General features: G+C 33.5%; 3 protein-coding genes across 3 annotated transcripts; 2 read left to right on the top strand and 1 right to left on the bottom strand.

Annotated features, from left to right (window-relative positions):
* Nucleotides 1-15: 15 nt before the first annotated feature.
* LOC108781819 (proteasome-associated protein ECM29 homolog) lies at nt 16-10128 on the bottom strand. Its single transcript, XM_018549904.1, has 28 exons — nt 10098-10128; nt 8817-9064; nt 8618-8736; nt 7807-7956; nt 7449-7730; nt 7178-7373; nt 7029-7114; nt 6542-6731; nt 6297-6442; nt 5909-6212; nt 5648-5834; nt 5168-5524; nt 4890-5065; nt 4707-4808; nt 4394-4600; nt 4203-4317; nt 3934-4117; nt 3494-3782; nt 3172-3405; nt 2510-2854; nt 2274-2430; nt 1919-2077; nt 1708-1839; nt 1320-1629; nt 1056-1239; nt 826-961; nt 527-736; nt 16-377 (listed from the first exon to the last, which is right to left on the bottom strand). The coding sequence occupies exons 1-28, from the start codon at nt 10120-10122 to the stop codon at nt 175-177; spliced, it is 5433 nt and encodes a 1810-aa protein (XP_018405406.1). The 5' UTR covers nt 10123-10128; the 3' UTR covers nt 16-174.
* Nucleotides 10129-13986: 3858 nt separating this feature from the next.
* LOC108781811 (glycogen debranching enzyme) lies at nt 13987-21559 on the top strand. The gene is made up of 25 exons (XM_018549896.1): nt 13987-14058; nt 14558-14672; nt 14779-14965; nt 15036-15246; nt 15323-15457; nt 15547-15765; nt 15855-16090; nt 16184-16396; nt 16486-16680; nt 16791-16920; nt 16988-17111; nt 17224-17489; nt 17585-17740; nt 17846-18054; nt 18126-18329; nt 18401-18633; nt 18802-18891; nt 18965-19142; nt 19288-19644; nt 19727-19874; nt 19973-20336; nt 20432-20640; nt 20748-20933; nt 21042-21278; nt 21452-21559. The coding sequence occupies exons 1-25, from the start codon at nt 13987-13989 to the stop codon at nt 21515-21517; spliced, it is 4740 nt and encodes a 1579-aa protein (XP_018405398.1). The 3' UTR covers nt 21518-21559.
* LOC108781812 (uncharacterized) lies at nt 21533-22827 on the top strand (the record flags this gene model as incomplete). The annotated part of the gene is made up of 1 exon (XM_018549897.1): nt 21533-22827. A coding segment is annotated over one exon (1293 nt), but the record flags the coding sequence as incomplete, so codon positions are not given.
* Between the last annotated feature and the right edge of the window lie 1379 nt (nt 22828-24206).

Genomic DNA, 24206 nt, shown 5'->3' on the forward strand with positions numbered 1-24206 from the left:
CTATAATTAGGCACATCTACATTTAACATATTAAATAAACACGCAACCATAAATATCAATCTTTTATTATAGTTCGAATTCACCAACATCAACGATAGCAATATACATCGACGTATGCGAAGGATAAATTCGAACTGGGATACCATGTACATACTTAATATATGTACATGCTAGTTAAATTTTAAGCATTTCTTTAATATCAGTTACTCTGGTCCGTATTTCTGGTTGGTTATCCTTCGTTAGATCGGGTAAGAGTTCTTTCAAAAGCCGGGTCATTTTATCAAGTTGCTCATCATTATGTGTCTCACGCATTTTTCTTGCTAACGAAAGAACTATATTTAATGCTTCTTTTCTAATTTTGGTGAACTTCGAAATATCTGCAAAAAAACAAGATACTGTACTTGAAAATAGTACGCGATCTTATAATAATTCTAAATGCTTAAATTATTTTAATAGAGCAACATAACGTTAAATAGAATTAATGTACTTAATTATATCGCATAATTTATACTGTATATATACTTACTTATACAGTATGATAATATTTTATTCAGACTATCACCTATTTGATCTAATAGCTTTTTATCTTTTAATGACATTTCCGTTTTGCTCATCTTTAATAAGACAAGTCTATCCACAAAGAGATTTAACGCTGTCAAGATAGTAACTTGAACAGACCTTGTACTATTTGGCAGTACTTTCTGACAGTGAGTCACGAATTCTATGCAGTATTTATCTGTAATCACGAATTTATTTATAAAAAAATTCTCAATGTTATAAAAATGCATATTTTTTACTAATTAAAATTTATCTAAATTCTGTAACCTTGAGTCTCTTTGGTGGAAGGCCATGCTTTCCCAAGCACTTCATAAATTGTTTCTTGCAACTTTATGTTATTTTCCTTTTTCTTTCTATTTTCTTCCGCAGTATCCTCCTCATCATCGTTATTTTTATCAGATACCTAAATATAAAGTATATATAAATATTATATTCACACACACACATACACACCTTTGCAACTATTCCTTCATGATATTACTATCAACGCATCTTACCTTAATTAGTATTTCTTGTACAATTTCATACATTTCCGTAAACCTATCAACATCAAGTTCATGCAAAACCATAGCAAACGCTTGTAACGCGTGTCGACGATACTCAGCGTTTTCTTTCTTACTTTCCCTATATAATGTTACCACAATTGTATCTAATAATACAGTGTCTGCATTTAAAGCTTCTCTGTAATAAAATCCGAATTATTAAACTTAACGAGTATTAATTAAGTCTTTTTAGCATAAAATTTTAAATTGATGTCTTACTTGCTATTGCATGCTAACATAGCGAGAGCGTTTAGTAGACGTTCCTTTCCATTCCACGTTCTACCATGCAAACCATTGATCAGTATCTTTAATAAGGTATTCCTGTCTTCTGTACCAATATTATGACCAGATTTTGAAGCAATGGTATGAACTGCATTTGCCGCTTGCACTTTTGTAGTCCATGATGCTGATTCCAAAGTTGTACGTAAAATATTGGTTATTGCTGGCAGGTTTTGCACAATTCCTGCTTCGGTCCCGGGAGTTATTTCGTTCCAAAAATCAGTCCATAATTCAACAGTGCTTTCGTTTCCTAATAAATATGTATAAAAATACGGAAATAAAGCGCGAGGCAAACTTATGAATGACACATAAATACTGGTATACATACCTGGTACCTTTTCTGCGTGCATTGCAAAGAAGGCAAGAGGAATGACTATTTTTTGATAATTCTTTAATTTCTCCTGATTGTAATTATTTATAGATTGCAAAGCTTGCCCGATTGCTAATCTTATTGCATCATCTGTAATTCATAATTTTTTTATAAAATAAAATTATAGGACGTTAAAACAGAGCATATAATGCTACTGTTAGACATATACCTTCGCGTTCTAAATACCACGTATTCAAGGTATTAAATAATTTATCCAGACTAGAATCTTTAGCGGAGCCAACTATATGTCCAATGCTGACCGCATTATTTTTTCTTACAGCAGCATTACGATCCAATAAACCATTGAGCAAAACAGATAATACCTTACCTGAATGAAACATGTAAAGTTAATTTATATCACCAAAAAATATCAATTTATTATATACTAAATTGTAACACAATATATTTTGTACACAAAAATATTTTGAGTAATTCAAATATATACGTAACTTCCTTTTTTCTGTATAATAAGAATAGTTTGTACTTTACTCATATGTACTATTGAATTTGAAATGATTACTAACCACTGTACGGCTGCAACTCTGTTTTCAGATGCGTACTAAGTAGAATCACGAAATGCGAACAAGCAATTTTTGTTCCAAATCCTATGCTGAACTTGATTAAATCTATTACTTTTGGCATTAATTCCTTTAATACATCTGCATCAATATATTGGATACACTATACAGAAAAAAAAATTAAAAACAAAATATTAAGATTATTGAGTTCGCCTCCAAATTGTATATGAGAATGAAAGTACCTTTGTTATCGTATCCGACGCATAATGACTTCTCGCAACATTCGCTCTAAGATTATCGATTGCTTCCTGAGTCTCCGTAGTTGCGCCGCACACATTACTCAAATATGAAAGCTTAGGATTCTCCGATTCACCAATCGTTTCCAATAATGATGGTATCAGATTAACGAGTGACGGTTTTAATAGAATGCCGGCCGTAGATACGAGTTGCGATACCGTTTGCAATGATATAGATCTCACTGTATCCACGACATGAGCAATACCAATATTAAGTAACACGGGCAATATTGCTTGAATAACTTCTTTCCCCGCGTTACCGTGCGATGAATCACAATGACGTATGCAAACCTATAGAATATTAACGATATTACATTTCCGAACTACATATCATAAAGGTTAAATCTACGATGTGCTCTTTGCATTCTATTTCTTGCTTTTCGTCATTTTTTACCTTATGCTTTTTACCCTATTTTTTTCATTTTCCACCGCCTAATGTAAAAGTTAATGAATTTCAAAAGAGACAAAAACACGTAAAACGATTGTCGATAAAATGATTGCAAAGAGGGACAAAAAGCAAAAAGGAAAAAAGGAAAAGCAGAGACACATTATTAGTCTTAAATTACAAAAACTTCATAGAGAAAATTCGTAAAAAATTTTGCACTCACCTTACTAAGTATTTTAGTAGTGTTTGTCGCAGCTAATCGTGTGCCTTCGTGAATATCGTCCATTACACGAAACAGTTTCTTCCAGAGTTCCGGGCCGCATTCGGCGAAGTTGAATTGAACATTACTCCTTAAAAGATCTGCGAGAGCATTACAACAACTGATACGAACCCTCCATTCGTTATTCGTTAGATTATCAGTTACATCAGTCAATATTTCTTTATGATACTGTTCGATCTATGATAATATATAAAAAACAATTTTTTACGCTTACAAGATTACATACGTTAGACATTGTTAACAGATATCAAATAATATTACTAACGGCTTTCGAGGTAGACGGGACGACGGCTCGCCAAATGCTGACCATACTCTGCTGAATCTTTGGCGTCGGGTCGAACTGATACCTATACAATCGTGGTATAATATTAGGTAGATATTTATTCAGTTCGTCTCTCGCGATATTAGCGATTGCTGCAAAACTGAAAGCAGCTCCCTTTTTAGATGTCCATATCGCGTTATGATTTGCCAGATGCATGAAATAATATACAAGCTCAGGCTTCTGCAATTCTGTCGCGAGGGAACAGATTTCCCGATAAGTAGACAGATTACCACTGAAAAATTACATTATTTCTTTAACTATCTAATATTATTTCATTATTAATATAGGATAATAGTTAATGATAATAGTAAATATTTTTTTAATTTAAATATTTTTTATTTAAATTGTAAGCTAACGCGAAATATTTTATATTTTAATCTTACCCAGATGGACTTTTTCCTAGTTGACCTTCTTCAAATAATTTAGTATCGGCAGTAACTTGTTGCACTGTTCTACGACCCTGTGTAAACTGATCTAGTATTTTGGACACTAAAGCCTCGCGTTCTTCTTGTTTACTGTTAATATGTACCAAACTAAGGCCTTTCGAAGCAATGTCTTGCACTATATCTGTTACAAAATAAAAGATCAAATCTCTTCCTCCGCTGAAAGATGATACAATTCATTGATACAATCAGTCATTTATATTCCTTACCACTGTCGTCTGAAAGAAAATCTATAAATGCATGATGAATCATAGACAATCTTTCCTTAATGCATTCTCGTTGAACGTTGTGTTTTAGAAGTGCGAACAGCCATACACATACTGCCTTTAAAAATACATCTTGCTATTAATAAAGCAAGAAAACTACTTTACCTCTTCTTTAAAATATGGCATATAAATACCTGTCGTGAGTTTGGATGAGGCACTTTATATATATTAAATAATTCATTCAGCACATGTACTAATAATTCATCACTATCTTTACTGTATGGAATAACATGTTCGGCAGGTAAAATTGTCCAGGCATCTCTTGCTTCCGAAGAAGCTTGCGCTTGAACACAACAAACCAAAGCTTCCCCCAGAATTAAATGGATTTCGATATCTTTTGTCTGTTAAATATCATATATTAGCATATACATAATAAATATATCAAATTTAATTATACATACATATATATGTATATATGTATATGTATATATAAACACATTTATGCACCTCTTTAACGGTTGCTATGATTTTGTTAGCGATGTCTACGGTGTGCGGAAAACACTCGCCGACACACAGATATCCCAAAGAAAGCGCAGCTTTTTCTTTCATCTAAGTAAAGTAAAGCAATAAGACTACAGAGTGTCAAATATAAAATATTTAATAACATACAATATGTAATTAATTACAAACCTTGGTATTCAATTTGGCATTAGATAATACGGAAAATAACGTTTCTACTATCGCTTTCTTATTTAATTCATTATCGCCTTCTGCTGGTAAGGGTAGAGAATATGCTTTACCTAAGATGCCAATAGCTTGAATAGCCGCATCCATTAATAACATCGCGTTGTCACGAAGATATGTACCTAAATATAATAAACATAGTATTTCAAATGCATTAATCTCTCTGTCTCTCTCTCATAACGCGTAATACGATACATATGAATTTATTTGATACAAATACATACATATTGCTTTCACAATATCGTTATAAGTCGTCCAATTGCACAAATCCTCCTTATTTCCAATTCGTTGTTGTATTAAATTTCTTTCCATCATATAAGTCAGTGCCATTAATGCACCATGCTGCGCTTCCAAATTTTTTCTATTCATAATGTTCATAATATTCGAAACATGTTTCTCAAATTCATTCTTCGGAAAATATCCAGTAATAGCGGCATATATTTTTGCGGCTAGTTGTCGTACGTCGTGTTTAGCAGAAGCGAGCAAAGAACAAAGCCACGGCAGCTCCTTCTCGTATGATTTTATTATATAATGTGGAACTGATCCAAGTACTTCCAATAATGCATTCAAGGAAATTTGATCTGTACCATGATAATAAAATCCACTTAATTTGATACATCATATAATTGCTTTGAGTTCAATCACAGTTAGATGTCAAGTGCAACATATTGCATAGTTGATTCTTATTTATGATTATTTTTTACCTGCAGAAGAATGACTTAAAAGTAAAATCATGTCGAGATAATGATTTAATATTTCTGGTTGATCCTTGTATAATTTCTCCAAGTAACGTCCAATCAAAGGAGTGTGTTCGCATGGATGCTGTAGCGGTTCATTTCGTGCGGGAATATTAGCACTTCTGGCGAGGCAAATGCGAAAATAAGAAATAATCTGTAACGATATAAATTATGATTGTAAAAATATTTATGCGACATTCACAAATCTAGCTTCCATCTAAAACTTACTTCGGAAAATGTGGCAGTACTATATGGGAGTACTTGTTTATCCGTGTTTCTGCCACTACTTGCGGCGGGCATTCTCGACTGTATTTTCGAATAAACATAACTTACTAGTTTCACAAACTCGGGCAATATTATCTTACTGCTAATTTGTTGATCGTCCTCGTTTTTATGCACAACGCCATAAAGCGCTTTCATGGCCTCTGTACTTATCTCGTGTTTATTGTCACCACATGCTAATAACAAGAGATACCGAGATGGAGCGTCATCAGGAGGAAACACGGTTGCGGCATAATGCATTGCTACAAATCTATTCGCAAAGTAATACACACGTTACACACAAGATTATATATTAAAATTAATGTAATGAATAATCTATAACTTTTATACATGCCTCACGCTCGATTCTGGTGATTCAATGTGTACCGATAATAGAGCATTCATCAGAGCTATATTGCTTTCGTCCTCTTTGTTCAATACAAACGCAGATGTTACACAAATCAATGCGTCTCTTACCGTACGTCGCAGTTCACCGTCCGTCTTAAACATTGATTATACAAAATGTTCAAATTTAGTAACTATATATGCATATGATTTCAATAATTCACTATAGTATTTTTTGAACAATCGAATACTTACAGAGACAAGCGTGTCGAATAAATTGTGTAACAAACTTAAATCTTTGTTTATTAGAGATGGTATCCTTTGACCAAGTTGTCCAATAACTGTATATGCCATCGGTTTATGTATGTCATCGCCTTCGGAGATCAATTTTATCAGGCCATTCAAGATTACTCCAGCGACACGAGTTAACGGTACAAGACTGCAGCTTAAGATATTTTTAAATCAAATACAGTTTATTATATGTGACAAGATGTATACTTTAAATAATGAAACAAAATTATATCGCATGTGTAAAGAGTTTGCAATAAAATAAAAAATTCGCGAAGTTAGTAATACATTGCTCGTACAAATAGAAAATATAATTTATATTTTCCTTTAAAATAAATTTTTAAAAAATTGAAAATCTATCAATAAATATTTAGTGAACAACAATAATACACATGAAAAATTTAATAGCTGAATAAAAATTTAATAGCTAAAATCTGAATTATGAAACACTTACTGCTGGACAATATTTGACGTAAATTGCAGCGCCAATGATTTTAATTTTGCATTCGTATTTTTTCCATACAGTGAATCGAAAATAACCTGCAGTAAAAAGACCATTTTATTACGTAATTCTACGCATTTTTTCAATTGACCTTCACTTACCTGAATACACGGTGGTATGATAAATCCTGCTTTAGTCACCCGACAAAGATATTGCAAAAGCTTAAGACGAATTCGAGTGCTTGCAGGTAGCCGTTTCATTTCGGGTTTCACTTCTTTTTGCGTGGCTAATGCATCGGTACCTAAGAATAATGTGTAAAGTGGAGCTGCTAGTTGCATCGAAGACCAATCCAATGTACTAAATAAACAAATACAGAAAAAATTACACAGCTCCGATCTATGCCAAACCAATTCTGATAATTGTCATACCCACCCAATCATCTTTTTCAACTCTAAATCCGCCATATTAGCGATACTGAATCTAGTATCTGCAGCCGCTACGATTAAATGTATCAGAATATCCGTATCCGGAAAAAATCCACCAGCGAGAAACTTAACAATGCCCAACTTTATCTGCTCGAGTTGTTCGGCTGTAGGCGGACTCTCGCCTATTACTCTTTTAAATGCGTAGTCGCTTAAGCCCGGCGGTACAGTGAACTGAGACCAATCAATAGTCTGACCTGAACCCTGTTGATTTTCCGTTTGTCCAACAGATCTGGTGATATTTACACATCGCAGTCAGAAACTAAATAAATATTTGAAAATAATGCATTGTATAATATATATCTCACCCATATGGCAATAATAATATATCGAGCATAAAATTTATGAGCTGTTTCGCCACATAAGGTTTGTCTTGCAAACCTAAAAGAGATGCTCGTTTATCAGGATCTACTGGTATGTTGATATGTCCTAATGCTGGCATTATGATCAACATTAAGCTGAAACAAAGCCTCATTTACAATAATGTAATCCAACATTTTATAATGAGATATAAATATATACAAATAATTTATGGAGTCTTTTGATAATAAAGATAAAATTCTGTTAATAAAAATCTGTTCTTTCAAAACTGACAAATCTGTAACAACCTGACGCTGGTTCTATAAAACATACTTAATAATTAAAAGACATAAATTAATTTCAGGATAGCAGAATGACATGACTCATATAGAAACAATAAATGCTAGATATATTATAATAAAAATAATCAAAAATTGTAACAAAAATATTAAATTGACCTCTTTAACAAAAAGATTTAATTTAATAAATCCAATAAATCCATCGTTAGCTCCAGAAAATTAAAATATAAGTATAATTAAAAGAATTAAATTATATAATAATTCTTTGATAACAAAAACTCCCGTACAATTCAAAATAAACTTGGAAAAAAAGGGCACTAGGAGTTAAGCGCAGATAACTTTACGCAAACGTTGATATTTATCAAGCAAAACTTATTTATTACAAAAATTATTCTATTATAATAATAAGTTTTGCTTGATAAATATCAGCGTTTTTGCATAAAGTTATCTGCACTTAACTCCTAGTGCCCTTTTTCTTTCCAAGTTGATTTTAAAAGAATTAAGAAATTAATAAGCAAACCTGTCTTGATGAGACAACGGTTTTCCCTCAATAGCATTTAGTACACTTGGAACTAATTCCGCTTGCTTGTTCAACTCCATTCGAGGATATCCTAACTTTATATATATTATCGTAAAGTTCTGCAATTATACAAATATGCATTATATTACATCTTTCTTCCATTTCGTAAATCATAAATTGATCCGCGCAGGTAACTTACAATCACAAACGAACTAGCTGCTGGATCTTGATATTGTAGAAGTAAAGCTTCAACAGGCAGCTGTACTTGAGGTCTGCTCTTTATTCTTTTGTTTATATGGATTAACAGTTCCATCACTTTCTTTCTGACGCCTTCCTGCGCGCTAGACAACTTGAGCAACACGGGAGGTAAAAATTTGCAAACTGACGCTTGCAACTGCTCATCTGTCTCAGCAGAACCCAAACGGAGGAACACTCGCTCGAGCAAAACTAAATGAAACACAAGAAACGCGTGAGAAGTACAATTAATATTCCTGCAATCTTTTATAGAGTTGATCGCAAGAGAAAGAACAATTTCTATGTGTATTGTATCTATAATGCAAAATGAAATAAGAATAGGAAATAATGTTGTTTTTAGCTTAACTTTTTGCACAGTCATTTTTCTTTTTTCTTTTTAGTGATAAAAAAAGAAAAAAGATGAACTTTGTAAAAAGCTAAAATCTGATTCTACTAATGTAAGATCAACTTTAATCTTGATTTGACTTACTTAAAATTCTTAAAATTAAAAAAAGATAAATAAATTGAATCGAGATTGGTAGAACCAAATATAAGAACAGATATATCTTGGTTGCAGTTTGATTTATACTTACAATGCTTTTAAAATTATTTTGTATTCGTTTATCAAAGTTGAACAAGATACTCTATATTTTTTATAACCAACCTAGTATACATTTTTTAAACTTAAAGTGAGATTATAAATATATGTTTGATATTTGGTAAAAAAAAAAAGAAAGAGTTCTAGCGCAGTTTAAAAATGCAGAAATAAAAAACAGACCTAAAGATATAAATAATACTTATGAGCGGGAATCACATTATGGCCCTTATGTATCGATCTGTACGATCTGTACTTTTATTTCAGCGACGTAATCGAGCGTCATCGAACGTGAGATCATTGTGAAAAAATGCTGACATCATGTGCCGTCGAATCGGGATTGTCAGGAAGGTCAACGGGATTTAAACTTCAGTATCGAGATTTGACAGCTACGGACACGTGTCCGGGAGAGCACGGGGCGATGCAAGGGAGAAGTCTCGAGGAAAAGATGGAAATCTATAGGCCCTCCCCGAGGTCGTCTTCGGTCGTCTCTCCAACATGACAATCAGATTTGCATCTGACCCCTTTAGATTGGCCCCATTCTCTACTCCAGGAAAAATGGCATGACCCATGACCCGGTTGTCGATTACGTCGCGCAAAAAGAGGATCGTCTTTCTCTTTCTCTCGCTTTTTTCTCTCGGGAGTACTTACTCAGCTCGTCCGTAGCCGCTGCCATTTTGAAAAAGTCTATAAAGAAGAGAAAGCGAATCCGGACGGCGAGGAGTTGCCGTCCGTGGAGCCGCGTGCGATTCGATGACGACGCGATGAAAGCTCGACCTCGGGATCGTTAGACCTGCGACTCTCCTTCCTCCCTTCCTTCTAGTTCTTCTTTATTTTTCCTCTAACGTCGACGTGACCGTAAACGTCGATCGTCGTGTAGCACACGACGCGCCGCGTGTATCGCACCCCTCTCGCGACTTCGACGTCGTTTTACTTGGGGGCGCTATGAATTTCGGACTGATTGTGAGGTTAGAAAAGAAGAGACGAATGAACGACACTTCGCGATGTCGTTCACGGTTCTCCTTTTTTTTCTCTCTGACAGTTGTACCTGTGTGGAGTAACGCTGGAACTACGAATTTTTCTATTAGACATTGGAGAACGTGTGCGTTGTGCAAAATAACTGGCATTCTTGGTAAATAAGCATGTCAGAAATGTGTGAAATGATTTTCATATTTTGGAACCTTTTTAACAATCCGACGAGCTCTCGAAAGGAATAATAATTCCCGTCGATCTTTCACACCAAAGCTGAAATCAAGTCTTTACTCGCGCGATCATAAATCGCTGAAAAAATGATTCTTGTAATTGTAAATTGCTTGGAGAGAAAATGGTTGAGGTTAGGATGTCACCGTGATTGCAGGCGCGGTTGCAGTGGCTGCACTCGAGCAAGTGATAAGCGGGTGACATGCACGATCACGTGGCGCGATCATGATTTTTCATAATTTTTCAGTTTGCTTGAAAAGGATGGAAAAAGTTTCGCAAGTTCAGGAAAATGACCTTAGTTAATTTAAATACAATACAGTGGAAATTCCCCGAGAACGATTACATCTTTTTCTTCTTTTTTTTTTATAACTACATGCAGCGCAGATCTGTTTTAAGTTGCGGTTTCAAGCATTTTGATTATCGCTTTATTAACGTACTTTTATGTCTTTCTACCAATGTATGTAGATTAATGTAGATAATCTCAGTTTAATTTAGTTTCTATTTTTTTTCTAATTCTAAAAATTTGGAAACAAAGAAAATAAAGAATAAATTTTATATACACAGATTCGAGATTAAAGTTAATCTCGATTTAACTTACTATATAATTCTAAGAATTAAAAAAGGATAATAAATAAATTAAACAGATTAAAGTTGATTATGTTAGTAAAAAAAATGGATATTAATTTTTTGGGGCTGATATGAGTTCATTAAATCCATTCAATTCTTTCAGTTACATCTGTAAACTTGAATTATTGTTATTAAAATAAATTCAATAATCCTTTTTTTATACGAGTTATTATGTCGTGTTGGTTCCTTACAATTAATTAATGCTTTTTTATCAACAATTACTGATTGGATTTTATAAACCTAGTATCAGTAAATACGTGTATAATGTTATAGATTTTGTTATCGGCTCTATAGAAGATTAAGTATTTCACATCCAACTTCGAATACTTAAATGGCAAGAAAAAACGATTCCGTTTGCATAAATTAACGATAAAATCTATTTTGAACCTTCCCGCCAAGGTGGACCTCTGAAGTTATCCGCGAGTCAAAATCGCGTAATTTTTTGTATGTAAATATCATAAAACGAGGACAGATACATAAATAAAGAAATCATATCTTCCAACACAAAAAGGGGAGACTTTCTTCGCGATATTTTTCAGAGCACGTTGCGTAATGTTTAAATTTAAGCGATATCAGTGCTGCTTGAAATTCGAACGCTTTGCGTGGAACGGCCCGAAGTTAACCACGTGAACGTCTGGCCAATGAGCGCCGCGCATTGGTGATACAAAATCTACTGATTGCCCCTCCATTCTGGCCGCACTTGTTTGTTGACCTTCAGGCCCTGTCTTTCACGAAGTAGAGGTCAACTTGCGCAAAGACTTCTTCTGCCTGATCGTTCGAATGCGAGCACACGACATTTGTTCCCCAGTGTTCACACGATATCATTTTGTACTCCATCGCCGACATAGGTAGGAAACCATCGAGGTGCGAAGGGAAGTCCTCGGACGTTGCTTTGCCACGTGCGTGCGTGCACGTGTGTGTTCGTACGTCGGCAAGTGTTAAGTTTTTAATCGCGTGTGATCAATTTGCGAAAATATTCATATCGAGTTGTTTCTTGGTGTAAATAATACTTGTGTATTCGCGCTGTTTGCGCTCGTTTTTTTTTTTGCATGGATGGATAATTAGATTAGATGTTATTGTTATCGTTATATATACGTATTATGGTATTGTTATGTTGTATCGTTATGTGGCCGTTTCGTATTTGTGATATCAACTGGTTTTGTTTGACCCTTTATTCGTTCTTTTAATTATTCGGAGCTGACAATGAGTCCATATTTTGGGCTCAATTATCACCCCGAAACTGATAGTGGGTCTACATTCTTTATGTTACGTCTCCAAATTTGAATTATATATTTGTTATAACTTATTCATTATCCAATCCTGCAAATTCACATAGAATTATTTAAACACTAAAGATCCAGCTTGACCAATTAGGGCCTTTATTTCTAATTTGTTGTGCATTCACGTCATGGTTTAAAAGATAATGTATTTAATATTGTTTAATATTTATTCTTTTATATATATTACTCCAGAGTTAGCAGTGAGTCTATTAAACTCACTGATATCACATTTATATGCCTTATGTTACATTACAAATTTCAATTATTATTATCAAATTTAATATTTAATTGTATATATATATATATATATATATTTCACTCAGGAGCTGACAGTGGGTTTATTATGTGTGTGTGAATTTACTTGTTCATATTTTTTATGCTACATCTGCAAATTTGAATTATTGCTATTGAACTTAGTACTTATTCTTTTCTACCTATATCACTCTAAAGCTAACAGTGGGTCTATTAAACTTATTTGCTTGTATTCTTTATGTTATATTTGCAGTTTTGAATTATTGTTATAAACTTAATATTCATTCTTTTTATACAAGTTATCTTATTTTTATTCCTTCAAATTAATGCCTTTTAGTCATGTTAGTTGACATATATTACCTAAATGGATCTCATAGACCCAACATAATAATTGTTATAGGTTTTGACATTAGCCTTAATGTATAAATCATAATTCTAAATTGTATTCTAAATCATACTCTTGTAAATTATAATTACTAATCTTTACTCAGCTCCTCACATAAATCAATTTATATTGCTTTCTTTATATATGAAAAAATGCGTGGTACGTAGAACAATGATATGTATTGCGTAATTGCGTTAATGTTTTTTACAAAGTGTTTTTGTATATGTATATATTAAAGTAATAATTGTTAACATATGTTAATAAAGAGATTATTAATTTATTTCTATAAATATTTGTATTTTAGTATTACAATATAACATTTTTTAAATATTAAAGTATAATATGCGTTACAAATAATCTATTATAGTTTCTATTATATTTTTTTCTTATAATATATACTTTCACATACTTTTAATAATTTCTTTTATTTTGATTAAATTACTGTAATTACAATAATGCATCTTATAGAAATAATGTAAGTACTAAGATTTTACTAATATCTGAAATGTCTGTTTTTCATAAATTTTATTACCTTCATATAACATTAGAGTTTTATATATAAAGAAACATATGTGCAATATCATAATCTACGTGTTACGCACCTAGTAGCCTTTATTTTATATATTTGTTATAGGTAACACACATAAAGGATTTTGCTTATACATGTAAAATGTCGGCAGATGCTGCGATATCATTTTCCTAATAAATTGTCCATACCAATCAACTAAAAACGTTCAATTAACTCGCATTGGTAATGGCTCGAAGAATAAGACGCTTCATTTACAATACAAGAAAAATGGTCTTAAGGCTTGTTAGACGCTTTCTGCAAATTATCCGTAAATGGCTCTGTAGAGGATTGGAGCTAACTGTAAGTTTTATACGCGCGAACGTGCAATACAATGCAATACAATAAAAAGTCTTAGTGATATGATCGTTTAATGGCAATGGAAGATGGTCTGTACTTGCCATATTCGTTACAAAATTGACTGGGGGGTCTTATGGCAGAAAGCAGTTGTCTCTGCGCGGTACCACGATATTGTAATTCTACCTAGTATGTAGGGTAAGAATAGCTGCGGCTTTTATATGTGCTCACACACCAGAAATGCCGTAATGTAATATCGTACACGCTTGTTAACTGCTTTATGCCATTATCTTATATTAAGGCTTATACTCTGCCAGCTAAACACATACCTGTCGCTCATTTCCTACGCTCGAGGCGTATCATCCCTTTGGAAGCTCTCTGACAGATCTGGTCCCGAAAATTTGGTAAACTTATTCCATCTCCTACCTCTCACAAATGTTCGATTCTGTCGGTTACAAGCGATATCTATTACATTTTTAACATAAAATTCTTTTTATAATTTCAGGCATCTAAGAACATGCATCCTTTGCCATCACGCTCTACAACCCATGAGCAAATAAGAGTTCTAACTGTGAACAATGGAGAACATTTAGATGGAATATTATACAGATTAAAAAAAGGTTTTTAAAAAGAAGTTTTGCTACTCTTAAAATTTGTTTTTAAACTGTGTTTTGTTAATTTTTATTGCGGCATGTCTTTGCTGTAAATATTTTATGTTGCTTGCAGGTTGGATAGTTGAGTTTCGACTTGGAGCTTCTCTTCTTGGAAAAACACTTGATGTTTTTATAAATCATCCATTATCGACCGATAAGAAATTTGAGAGGCATACTTACTATCAATTGAAATGGGTGGACGAGTCAGCAAGCATACATTTAACTTCGTCAGGGTCATTCCATTATTATATCACTGATCAGTAAGTGAATTAAGAATATTACGAGTAAGGTAAAATTTTATTTCTTAATAACAAGGCACGTCTGTTGCAGAGTCGAAGGGAATATAAAACCTGTTGCGTCTGGATACTTGCTGGTGGATCCCGAATTGAAATTAGGTGAACATGGAGAGAAACTGCCTCTAGATTGTATTCAAGTCCAAACAGTTCTAGCAAAGAATTTAGGATCTTTTTCTACATGGGAAAGTAAATTATTGGTAACACGAAATTCTGGATATAACGCAATTCATTTTACACCGATACAGGTAACGTTTGAGTGATATTGATGCATAATACGATATAAGAATACAATATTTGTAATAAGTGCGAATTTCATTTTAGGAATTAGGAAATTCTAAGTCGTCTTACAGCCTGAAGGATCAAACCAAACTTAATCCCGCTTTTAATGACAATAATAAGATAATTACTTACCATGATATCGAAACATTTGCAAATAAAATGCGTGATGAATGGAAGGTAAATTATCATTTATTGAAAACAAGATAAATCGCATATACCTACGTATTTCATCCTTCGTATTGAATCCTTCATCTTATACGTTACAGATGTTGAGCATTTGCGATATCGTTCTGAATCATACAGCAAATGAAAGTCCTTTCCTAGTTTCTCACCCGGAATGCACGTACAACTGTATTAACAGTCCTCATTTACGTCCGGCATATATTTTGGATGCAACATTGTTTGAATTAACAACTCAGGTAGCTTCTGGAGAATGGGAATTTAAAGGTATCCCTACCGTAGTTGACACCGAGGATCATTTAAATGTAAGTCACAAATTATTCCCCAATAATTAAAATTTAATTTTTTTGTTTCTGCTTTAACGTGTCCTGCATCTACTTTATTTTGTCTTTAGGCGATTCGGCATGCTCTTCACACATATTTCTTACCATTAGTGAAAATACATGAGATGTACACCATCGATGTCAATGAAATTGTAACGGAATTCTTAAATTTAGCGCGCAATGAGATGCCACAAGACGTTAATAATACAACAACCAAAGATGTTACGGTGATTCAAGATCCTGCATTTCGTAGATTAAAATCAAGCATAGATATGCAGTTTGCCCTGAAGAAATATAATACGTATAGGTAAAATAAATGTATAATAGATACGATAAGATATATAGCTAATATATATCTTCTCACACAAATGCTTATGCGTGATTCTTTTACTTTACGTAGAGCTGATTGTTTCGATGAGGAAACTCGTCTGAAACGATGTGCAGAGGACTTGAAAAATAAATTACAAGAACTCGACGAAATTATTATCAACAATGTGCAAAACCATCTAAATGCTGCTGTTGAAAATAGTATTGCTGGCATAAGATATTTTAGAGTGCAATCCGATGGTCCACGAATTAAGGAAATTACTGAAAAAAATCCTCTTGTTTCCAGGTAATTTTATTAAAATTTGTAAATATTATAACATTATATTACAATTTGTATAAATATGATTCTTGATATGATAAATTTACATTCCATAGATATTTTACTGATTACGGAGTACCTAAATCTTTAATAGAAAGAGAAAATATAATGTATTCAGATAATGGATGTTATCTTATGGCTCACAATGGATGGGTCATGGATGGTGATCCCTTGAAGAATTTCGCGGAATCTGATTCTAATGTGTATATTCGAAGAGAACTCATCGCTTGGGGAGACAGCGTGAAACTCAGGTAAAAATGTCAGATAAACGTTATTTAAATTTTTATTAAATTATTAGTAGAAAGTACAGCATGAACAGAAAATTTATAAAATATATGTTCTTAATATGATATTGTTATAGATATGGGCAGAAACCAGAAGATTGTCCTTTCTTATGGCAGCACATGGAAACCTATGTAAAACAAACGGCACAGATATTCGATGGTATTCGATTAGACAATTGTCATTCTACACCGATCCCCGTCGCTGAGGTATATCACAATTTAAACAACCTTAATGCAGGAGGGTTTACTTAATAGCATGATTCTCTATTTACAGTATATGCTCGACGCTGCACGACGAGTTCATCCAGATCTCTACGTTGTCGCAGAATTGTTTACCAATTCCGATCAAAAAGACAACATCTTTGTGAATCGTCTTGGCATCACATCTTTAATAAGAGGTTGTCATATTTCCCAAAAATTGTTATTTACTTAATATTTTTAAAATGTAGTTAATAAAAAAAAGAACATATTGCGAATGAAAATATACATCAATACTATTATATATTGCAGAAGCTATGTCTGCTTGGGATAGCCATGAACAAGGGAGATTAGTATATCGGTACGGAGGAGAGCCAGTTGGAGCATTCCTGCAACCACGAACACGGCCGTTAGTGCCGAGCATAGCTCACGCCCTGTTTATGGATGTGACTCACGATAATCCTAGTCCAATAGAGAAACGAAGTACTTTTGATCTACTTCCAAGCGCAGCGCTTGTATCGATGGCATGCTGTGCTAGTGGTAGTAATCGTGGATACGATGAATTGGTGCCTCATCACGTAAGCTCGTAGTGCAAATTCAAATTTTTGTATTTCTGTCATGAAATCCCCCCTGGTATATTTATAAGATTTTCTGAGATTTTATTTTTTTTCAGATACACGTGGTAGATGAGAAAAGGCAGTACACTTCATGGTCAGACGACGATGTGACAAACAACGTTAAGTTTATTAACTCGAAAACTGGTATAATTGCGGCTAAAAAGGTTTTAAACGATCTCCATTATATGCTTGGTGAACAAAAATTTTCGCAAGTATGTTAGGGATTGCAGAGTTTTCGCGATTTTAAGAAAAAACTGATTTTTTTTGCGGTGTGTTAGAAGTTAATATATATAGCTAAAAATTTATTTTCTGATTAGGTATTTGTCGATCAAATGGATACTGATATAGTGGCTGTAACAAGACACTCACCGACTACTCACGAGAGTGTAGTTTTGGTCGCATTCACAGCATTTGAACACCCAGACTCTAACGCTCATGATCTGAGAAAGCACGTAAGACCACTGAGAGTGGAGGGTATAGTGGAAGAAATTATTTTAGAAGCGTCACTTTCGCACATTGATGCCAAGTAAGCCGTAAATTTTATTTTCTTTAAAAGAAAGATTACATGTTTATGTTGATCGATAAATCACATTACAGAAATGGTAAACCACTTTTCTTTTTACCCGAGAAATATACAATGGACGAAAACATCATAAATGGATTGTCTGAGTATACATTGAGCCTCAAACAGCACATACAATGTTGCGACTCCTCGATGATCGAGAAGGTTGATTCCGGCGATCCTAAAATTACGCAGCTTAATTTCGTGAATTTTCAACCCGGTTCCGTTATAGCTATACGGTACAAATTACAACTTTCTGTTCTCAAACCATGGTATCCTCTAACTTTCTTATGTATAAATTTAATTTCAGTGTGGCTCTTCACGCGAATATAGTACCTGCTTTAATAAAACTCCAAAATACTATCTCGCAGATTACTTCAAATGAAAAATCAGAATTACATAATATAATTTCCTGCATGGACTTTTCGGATTTAAATAAAATATTATATAGATGCGATCAGGAGGAACGAGAAGAAACTCAGAGCAAATTTGGAGTATACAATGTGCCGGGATACGGGCCTCTTGTATATGCTGGGTTGCAAGGTGATGCACTGTAATATTATATTTAATTGAATATGGAAGTATATATTTATATAGACACTCTTCATATTTTTTAAATTACAATTCGTACATCAATATATTGGCACGAGTTTTATTCGTATCCTATTGTTGTTTAATAAATGCCTCAGCTAATACGCATTTTCAAATTAGGCATTATATCTTTACTGGCTGATATTCGTCCAAATAACGATCTAGGACATCCCCTGTGTGTCAATCTTAGACAGGGTAACTGGTTAATAGGTAATATAAAATGATAATCGTATATTGCGATACTGACGATATGTGATGAAAATAATAATTAAAAAATTATTAGATTACGTGTGGCAACGTCTAAAACTGGATGACGACACTAAATCTCTTGGAATTTGGCTTGAACAAGCACTAGAACCGTTCAAATTAATCCCGAGATATCTTGTGCCGAGTTACTTTGACGTTATAATTGTGAACGTTTATAGAATTCTTTTAGATCACTGCAACAGTTTAATGTCAGAGTAAGTATTGAAATCGAAATGAATATTGAATCAATTTAACAGCATTAAACTAAGAAGTTCTCTAATTAATATTTAAAAAAAAATAAAATATCTACAACAAAAATTAATCATGTTTTGCTTATTTAACATTATTATTATTTTCCAGCTTTGTTAAGAACGGGTCTACATTTGTTAAATTATTGAGTTTAGTCTCGATACAAATGGGTGGTGTGGTAAGATCATCACAATTACCAGATTTATCGCCAGATCTTAGATCACCTAAGCCAAAAATTAAAATCCACGACGGAGTGGCAGAACAAATGTGTTTAACATTATCGGCAGGCTTACCGCATTTCACAACGGGTTATACAAGAAATTGGGGTAGGGATACTTTCATTGCTCTGAGAGGACTGTTACTTTTGACGGACAGGCATATCGAAGCAAGATTCATAATTCTTGGATTCGCTGGTACTTTACGACATGGCCTGATACCCAATCTGCTCGATAAAGGAAGTAATGCGAGGTATAATATACTTTCTTGGAGCATTTTTAGAAAATATTTTAGGAAGTTTCGATTCAAAACTTTTGATGTCATTCTGCAATAGGTACAATTGCCGCGATGCTTTATGGTGGTGGCTCTATACGATAAAATGTTACACTGAGGAAGTGCCAAACGGTTTGGATATTTTATCCGATAAAGTTTCAAGATTGTTCCCGACTGATGATTCACCAGCTTTAGAGTCAGGACAAAATGTATGTTATAAAAAACAGTAGTCGCAACTTCGATTGTAATTCAATATACATCATTTAAATTAAAAGTTGCGCGTTACGTGACATAAAAATGGTTTCAGGATCAATCACTATATGAAGTAATTCAGGAAGCTCTCACGGTACACTTTCAAGGTCTCTGCTTCAGAGAGAGAAACGCCGGGAAACAGATCGACGAGCATATGACCGATCGCGGATTTAATAATCAGATCGGTGTTCATCCTGAAACCGGTTTCATATTCGGTGGCAACGATGCTAATTGCGGTACCTGGATGGACAAGATGGGATCTTCTGAAAAAGCTGGTAACAAAGGCAAACCGGCTACTCCTAGAGACGGTTCCGCCGTAGAGATAGTTGGGCTAAGTAAATGCATTCTCAGTTTTCTGGCTGAATTGTACAAACAGAATCTTTTTCCATACGGCAGTGTTCAACGTAAAAATCGCGATGGTAAGGATGCCGAGAACACTGTGTGTAATAAAATATTTAATTTAGTTTAAATATTTAACTTTGCGTAATTCTATATAATTATACATGAACTATAGGCCAAATAATAACCTGGAGTTATAAACAATGGGCCGACAGAATTCAAACAAATTTCGAAAAGTACTTTTACGTAAATGAGATTCCAACTCAGAGCGAGTCGAAACCCAATTTGATCCATCGACGAGGTATATTTAAGGACAGTCACGGAGCGACGCAAGAATGGGCGGATTATCAGTTGCGGCCTAACTTTCCCATTGCGATGGTCGTTGTGAGTGTTATTATCAGTAATTAAAACTATTCTGTGAAGATAATATAGAAAAGAAGTATTTTATATCATAACAAATTCAATCACAATTCATAATGATTCAAAAATAGGCTCCGGAACTGTTTGATCCTCGTCATGCTTGGACAGCGCTGAAAAAAGCAGAGGAGGTACTACTTGGCCCGCTAGGAATGAAGACATTAGATCCTGCGGATTGGGCATATAATGGATATTATGATAATTCCAATGACAGTACCGATTCTAAAGTAGCACATGGATGGAATTATCATCAAGGGCCTGTAAATATATCTTTTATCATAATCGTATATTCGTTTTGAAATCTGTAAAGATTGAGAGACTTAACATTCATGCAAGATATTCTTAAACATCTTTCCCAATCTTTTCAGGAATGGATCTGGCCATTAGGATATTTCCTACGAGCACGTTTATACTTTGCGACATTACTCGACGATGAAAACGAATTATACCATGTAATTGAATCGACTGAAACCATTATTTCTCGGCATTTTATTGAAGTGTCTACCAACCATTGGAGAGGACTTCCTGAACTTACCAATAAGGACGGAAGTTACTGCTCAGATAGTTGTCGCACTCAAGCCTGGAGTGCTTCAGTTATATTAGAGGTTTGTGTTTGAAGCGAATTAACTTCTTACGGTATTTTTTTGTATTTGTCATGATGGTTATGGATTAGTTTTAGATTTTTTGTTAGATTACCATTTACAAATCATTAAGAATGTCTGTATACAATATCATTATATTGTATATAATATTTAGTGCTTGTTTGTTTGGAATTTAGGTTCTCTATGATTTACAAAAGATCAGACAGGAATTGCGAAGCGAACGAGTGAGCTCTAGGAATTGATATAACTTTGCGTGTGTTCATCACTATCAGCTGCACTTAGAGCAATTAAAATTAGAAGCGAGACGTAGTAACATCAAAAACTGTGGAGTGGATGACACGAATGTGAGCTTTTTCACTGAAGCAATAACGACACCGCGCACACCAGAAACACACGCATATTGTATCCCGCAGGTAGATATAACGAACATGCAAATTTGCAAATCTGTAGTCGCTACTGATAATACATCCGCAAAAAATGATATTCTGATTGCCACTGAGAAAGGATCGATCTCTGTGATTGATAAAAAATGCGATAGCACAAATTTTAGTAGCTCGTCCGATTCGAGAAAGATTTCATTAGATGCAAGAGATAAGGTATATCCTGATAGTGAGTGGAAAATTGAAAACTGCAATCAACAGCAGGTGATGATTGGAAACCACGAAGCTACTGTTCAAGACCTATCGAATGTCGGTCATGTTTATGAAGAAGTTAGAGCGATTAAGCAACCATGCAATAGTTTATATGAGTACGACATTCAAGATTACTACGAGAAATATAGCCCCACTACAGCGAAAACCTTAATAGACACGCTTTTCTTACCACGACATACAATTTGCAGAAAGTGCGCGAGAACAAAGGGCAGTCCAGTATACACTGATCGTTTGATATATACGAAAGAGTCGTTGCTCGCCATAGAGGTAATTCTGTGTCAGTATGACGACGTTTCATGCTTCAAGTATCCGCGCGAGGATTCCGAGGATATTTTCTGCTCGCGATACGATCAAAATCGAGATTATATGCTAGTCTACAATTACACGAAAACTAACGTCGCGGGTATATTTTATTCTCATTGCTGGCCCCGAGACATCTTTGATCTGCAATCGCTGTTGAAGCCGAGCATCAATGTTGTAAATCGTACTTGTTGCAATCTCGTAGTGAATACTCAATTGTATCATCGCTGTATAATTAACTATCACGTAAGAACATCGAGAGCCGGCTGCACACCCATGACATTTTATCGTGATTATGGCACTCTGATAAGCAGCACGAAACAGATTAGCCATAATGATTCACAGGATCCGCTAGTTTATCAGGTCTACCGATCGAAGGATGATCATACCAACGAACACCGAAGAAACAGGTCGAGTTTATTACTGCTGGAACCGTTGCTGCTAATGCCGGAATCAACTGATTCTGAACACCGAGAAAATACTAAAAATAAGATTTCGCAATCAGAACGCACAAAAATTATCAAAATAATAATGATCTACGCATTATCGTTTCTTATTCTTACGAGCATTACATTTTACATCGTTTATTTAACCTAGAATGGCTGTTTGTTAAATTTGTGATGAGATATCTAGAAAAACTTAATTACATTCGAATGTTACGTGATACATTTATTGTCATTAATTTTACGTTACATTTGTTACGAAGTGCTGTCACCAAAATATTTAACAGAATCAAGATCGCATGTAGGCATGATTTATATTTTGTCGTTATATATGTATATGTTTTATGTCCATTATCAATGAGGTAATTTCATTAATTTATTAATGACAAGAAATTGTTCTGTAGTATACAAATTGTTAAATCTGCATCACTATGATAATTGTTTTAACCTCTATCAAATTACACGCGTAACAAAAATGTACAATATGTTAACAAGCTCGCATAAAGCTCTCATAAATATATTTTATATATATCTTTAAACTCTACAGAGCAATATACTCGTTTTAAATATTCATTAAAGTTTATTAAAAAAAATGTTATTCGAGACACGTACTCGAACCGTAATCTCAAAAGTCCGAAGATTTAACTCGCTTCCCCAGATAACAAAAAGTGTCTAAAATCGGGTCATAAGACGTTTTTTTGTGTCTAAAAGACGACTCAAAAACGTCTTATGTCACAATTTTAGACTTTATGTTGTTTGGGTCATGTTATCTATTAATATATCAAATATTTAATAGTTCCTATTATAAAATTTACTCACGATACTATAAATGCAGGAATTTATTTTAGTGATGTCTTATTTATATAAATACTCATCGACATATAAGATTCATGTAATGAATAAAATTGATATGCTTTAGTACATTTTTGTCAAGAAACAAACTAATTAGAAATTTCGAAATTTTCGGATAAATCATGGATATATCTTAAATTGTAAATATATATATTTGGATCGTAAAAAAAAGTACCTATGGGAGATATAAATTTTGTAATAAAACAAATGACAAAACTTCTAACTAGCACTAGAAGTTTCATTATTCTATTTATTTTGAAATGCCTTTATAATATAAATTCCGATATTTTAATTTTTAAATTATTTGCAAATATTTACATTGGTGATTAGTGCGTTTTATTATTATTGTTATATACTGACTTATTCTTATTAAATTTTCCTGTTGGTCACACTCGATCGATTTTTTTATATACCATTTCTATCCATTTACCATTCCAAAACTTTATAAACTATTCGCAATACAAATAAAAATAAAATGACTAGAACAAAATTTGTAAATTTTCAAACAAACGAAAGTTTTTTGTAATTATATATAATACTGAGAAAGTCGAAGTTATCAAGATTAACTATTATAAGAGAAAATGTTCAGGTATAATCTTACTTATAAAAAGCATATTAATGAATAATTATTTCAGGTACATATAGTTAAAAATCGTATATAAATTATTTATTAGCTCCAACAT

This window comes from Cyphomyrmex costatus, unplaced genomic scaffold, assembly GCF_001594065.2.
Source record: "Cyphomyrmex costatus isolate MS0001 unplaced genomic scaffold, Ccosl1.0 scaffold91, whole genome shotgun sequence".
NCBI lineage: Eukaryota > Metazoa > Arthropoda > Insecta > Hymenoptera > Formicidae > Cyphomyrmex > Cyphomyrmex costatus.

Bases quoted from the DNA above. Each gene is read 5' to 3' on its own strand.
- LOC108781819 (XM_018549904.1), bottom strand. From the start codon at position 10,122: ATGGCAGCGGCTACGGACGAGCTGA. The intron at 7,374-7,448 runs GTGGGTATGACA...TTGTTTATTTAG, and splicing joins GAGTTGAAAAAGATGATTGG to TACATTGGATTGGTCTTCGA. The intron at 7,115-7,177 runs GTAAGTGAAGGT...TTTTTACTGCAG, and splicing joins TCATACCACCGTGTATTCAG to GTTATTTTCGATTCACTGTA.
- LOC108781811 (XM_018549896.1), top strand. From the start codon at position 13,987: ATGGTCTTAAGGCTTGTTAGACGCTTTCTGCAAATTATCCGTAAATGG. The intron at 20,337-20,431 runs GTAAGGATGCCG...CATGAACTATAG, and splicing joins TCAACGTAAAAATCGCGATG to GCCAAATAATAACCTGGAGT. The intron at 21,279-21,451 runs GTTTGTGTTTGA...TTTGGAATTTAG, and splicing joins GTGCTTCAGTTATATTAGAG to GTTCTCTATGATTTACAAAA.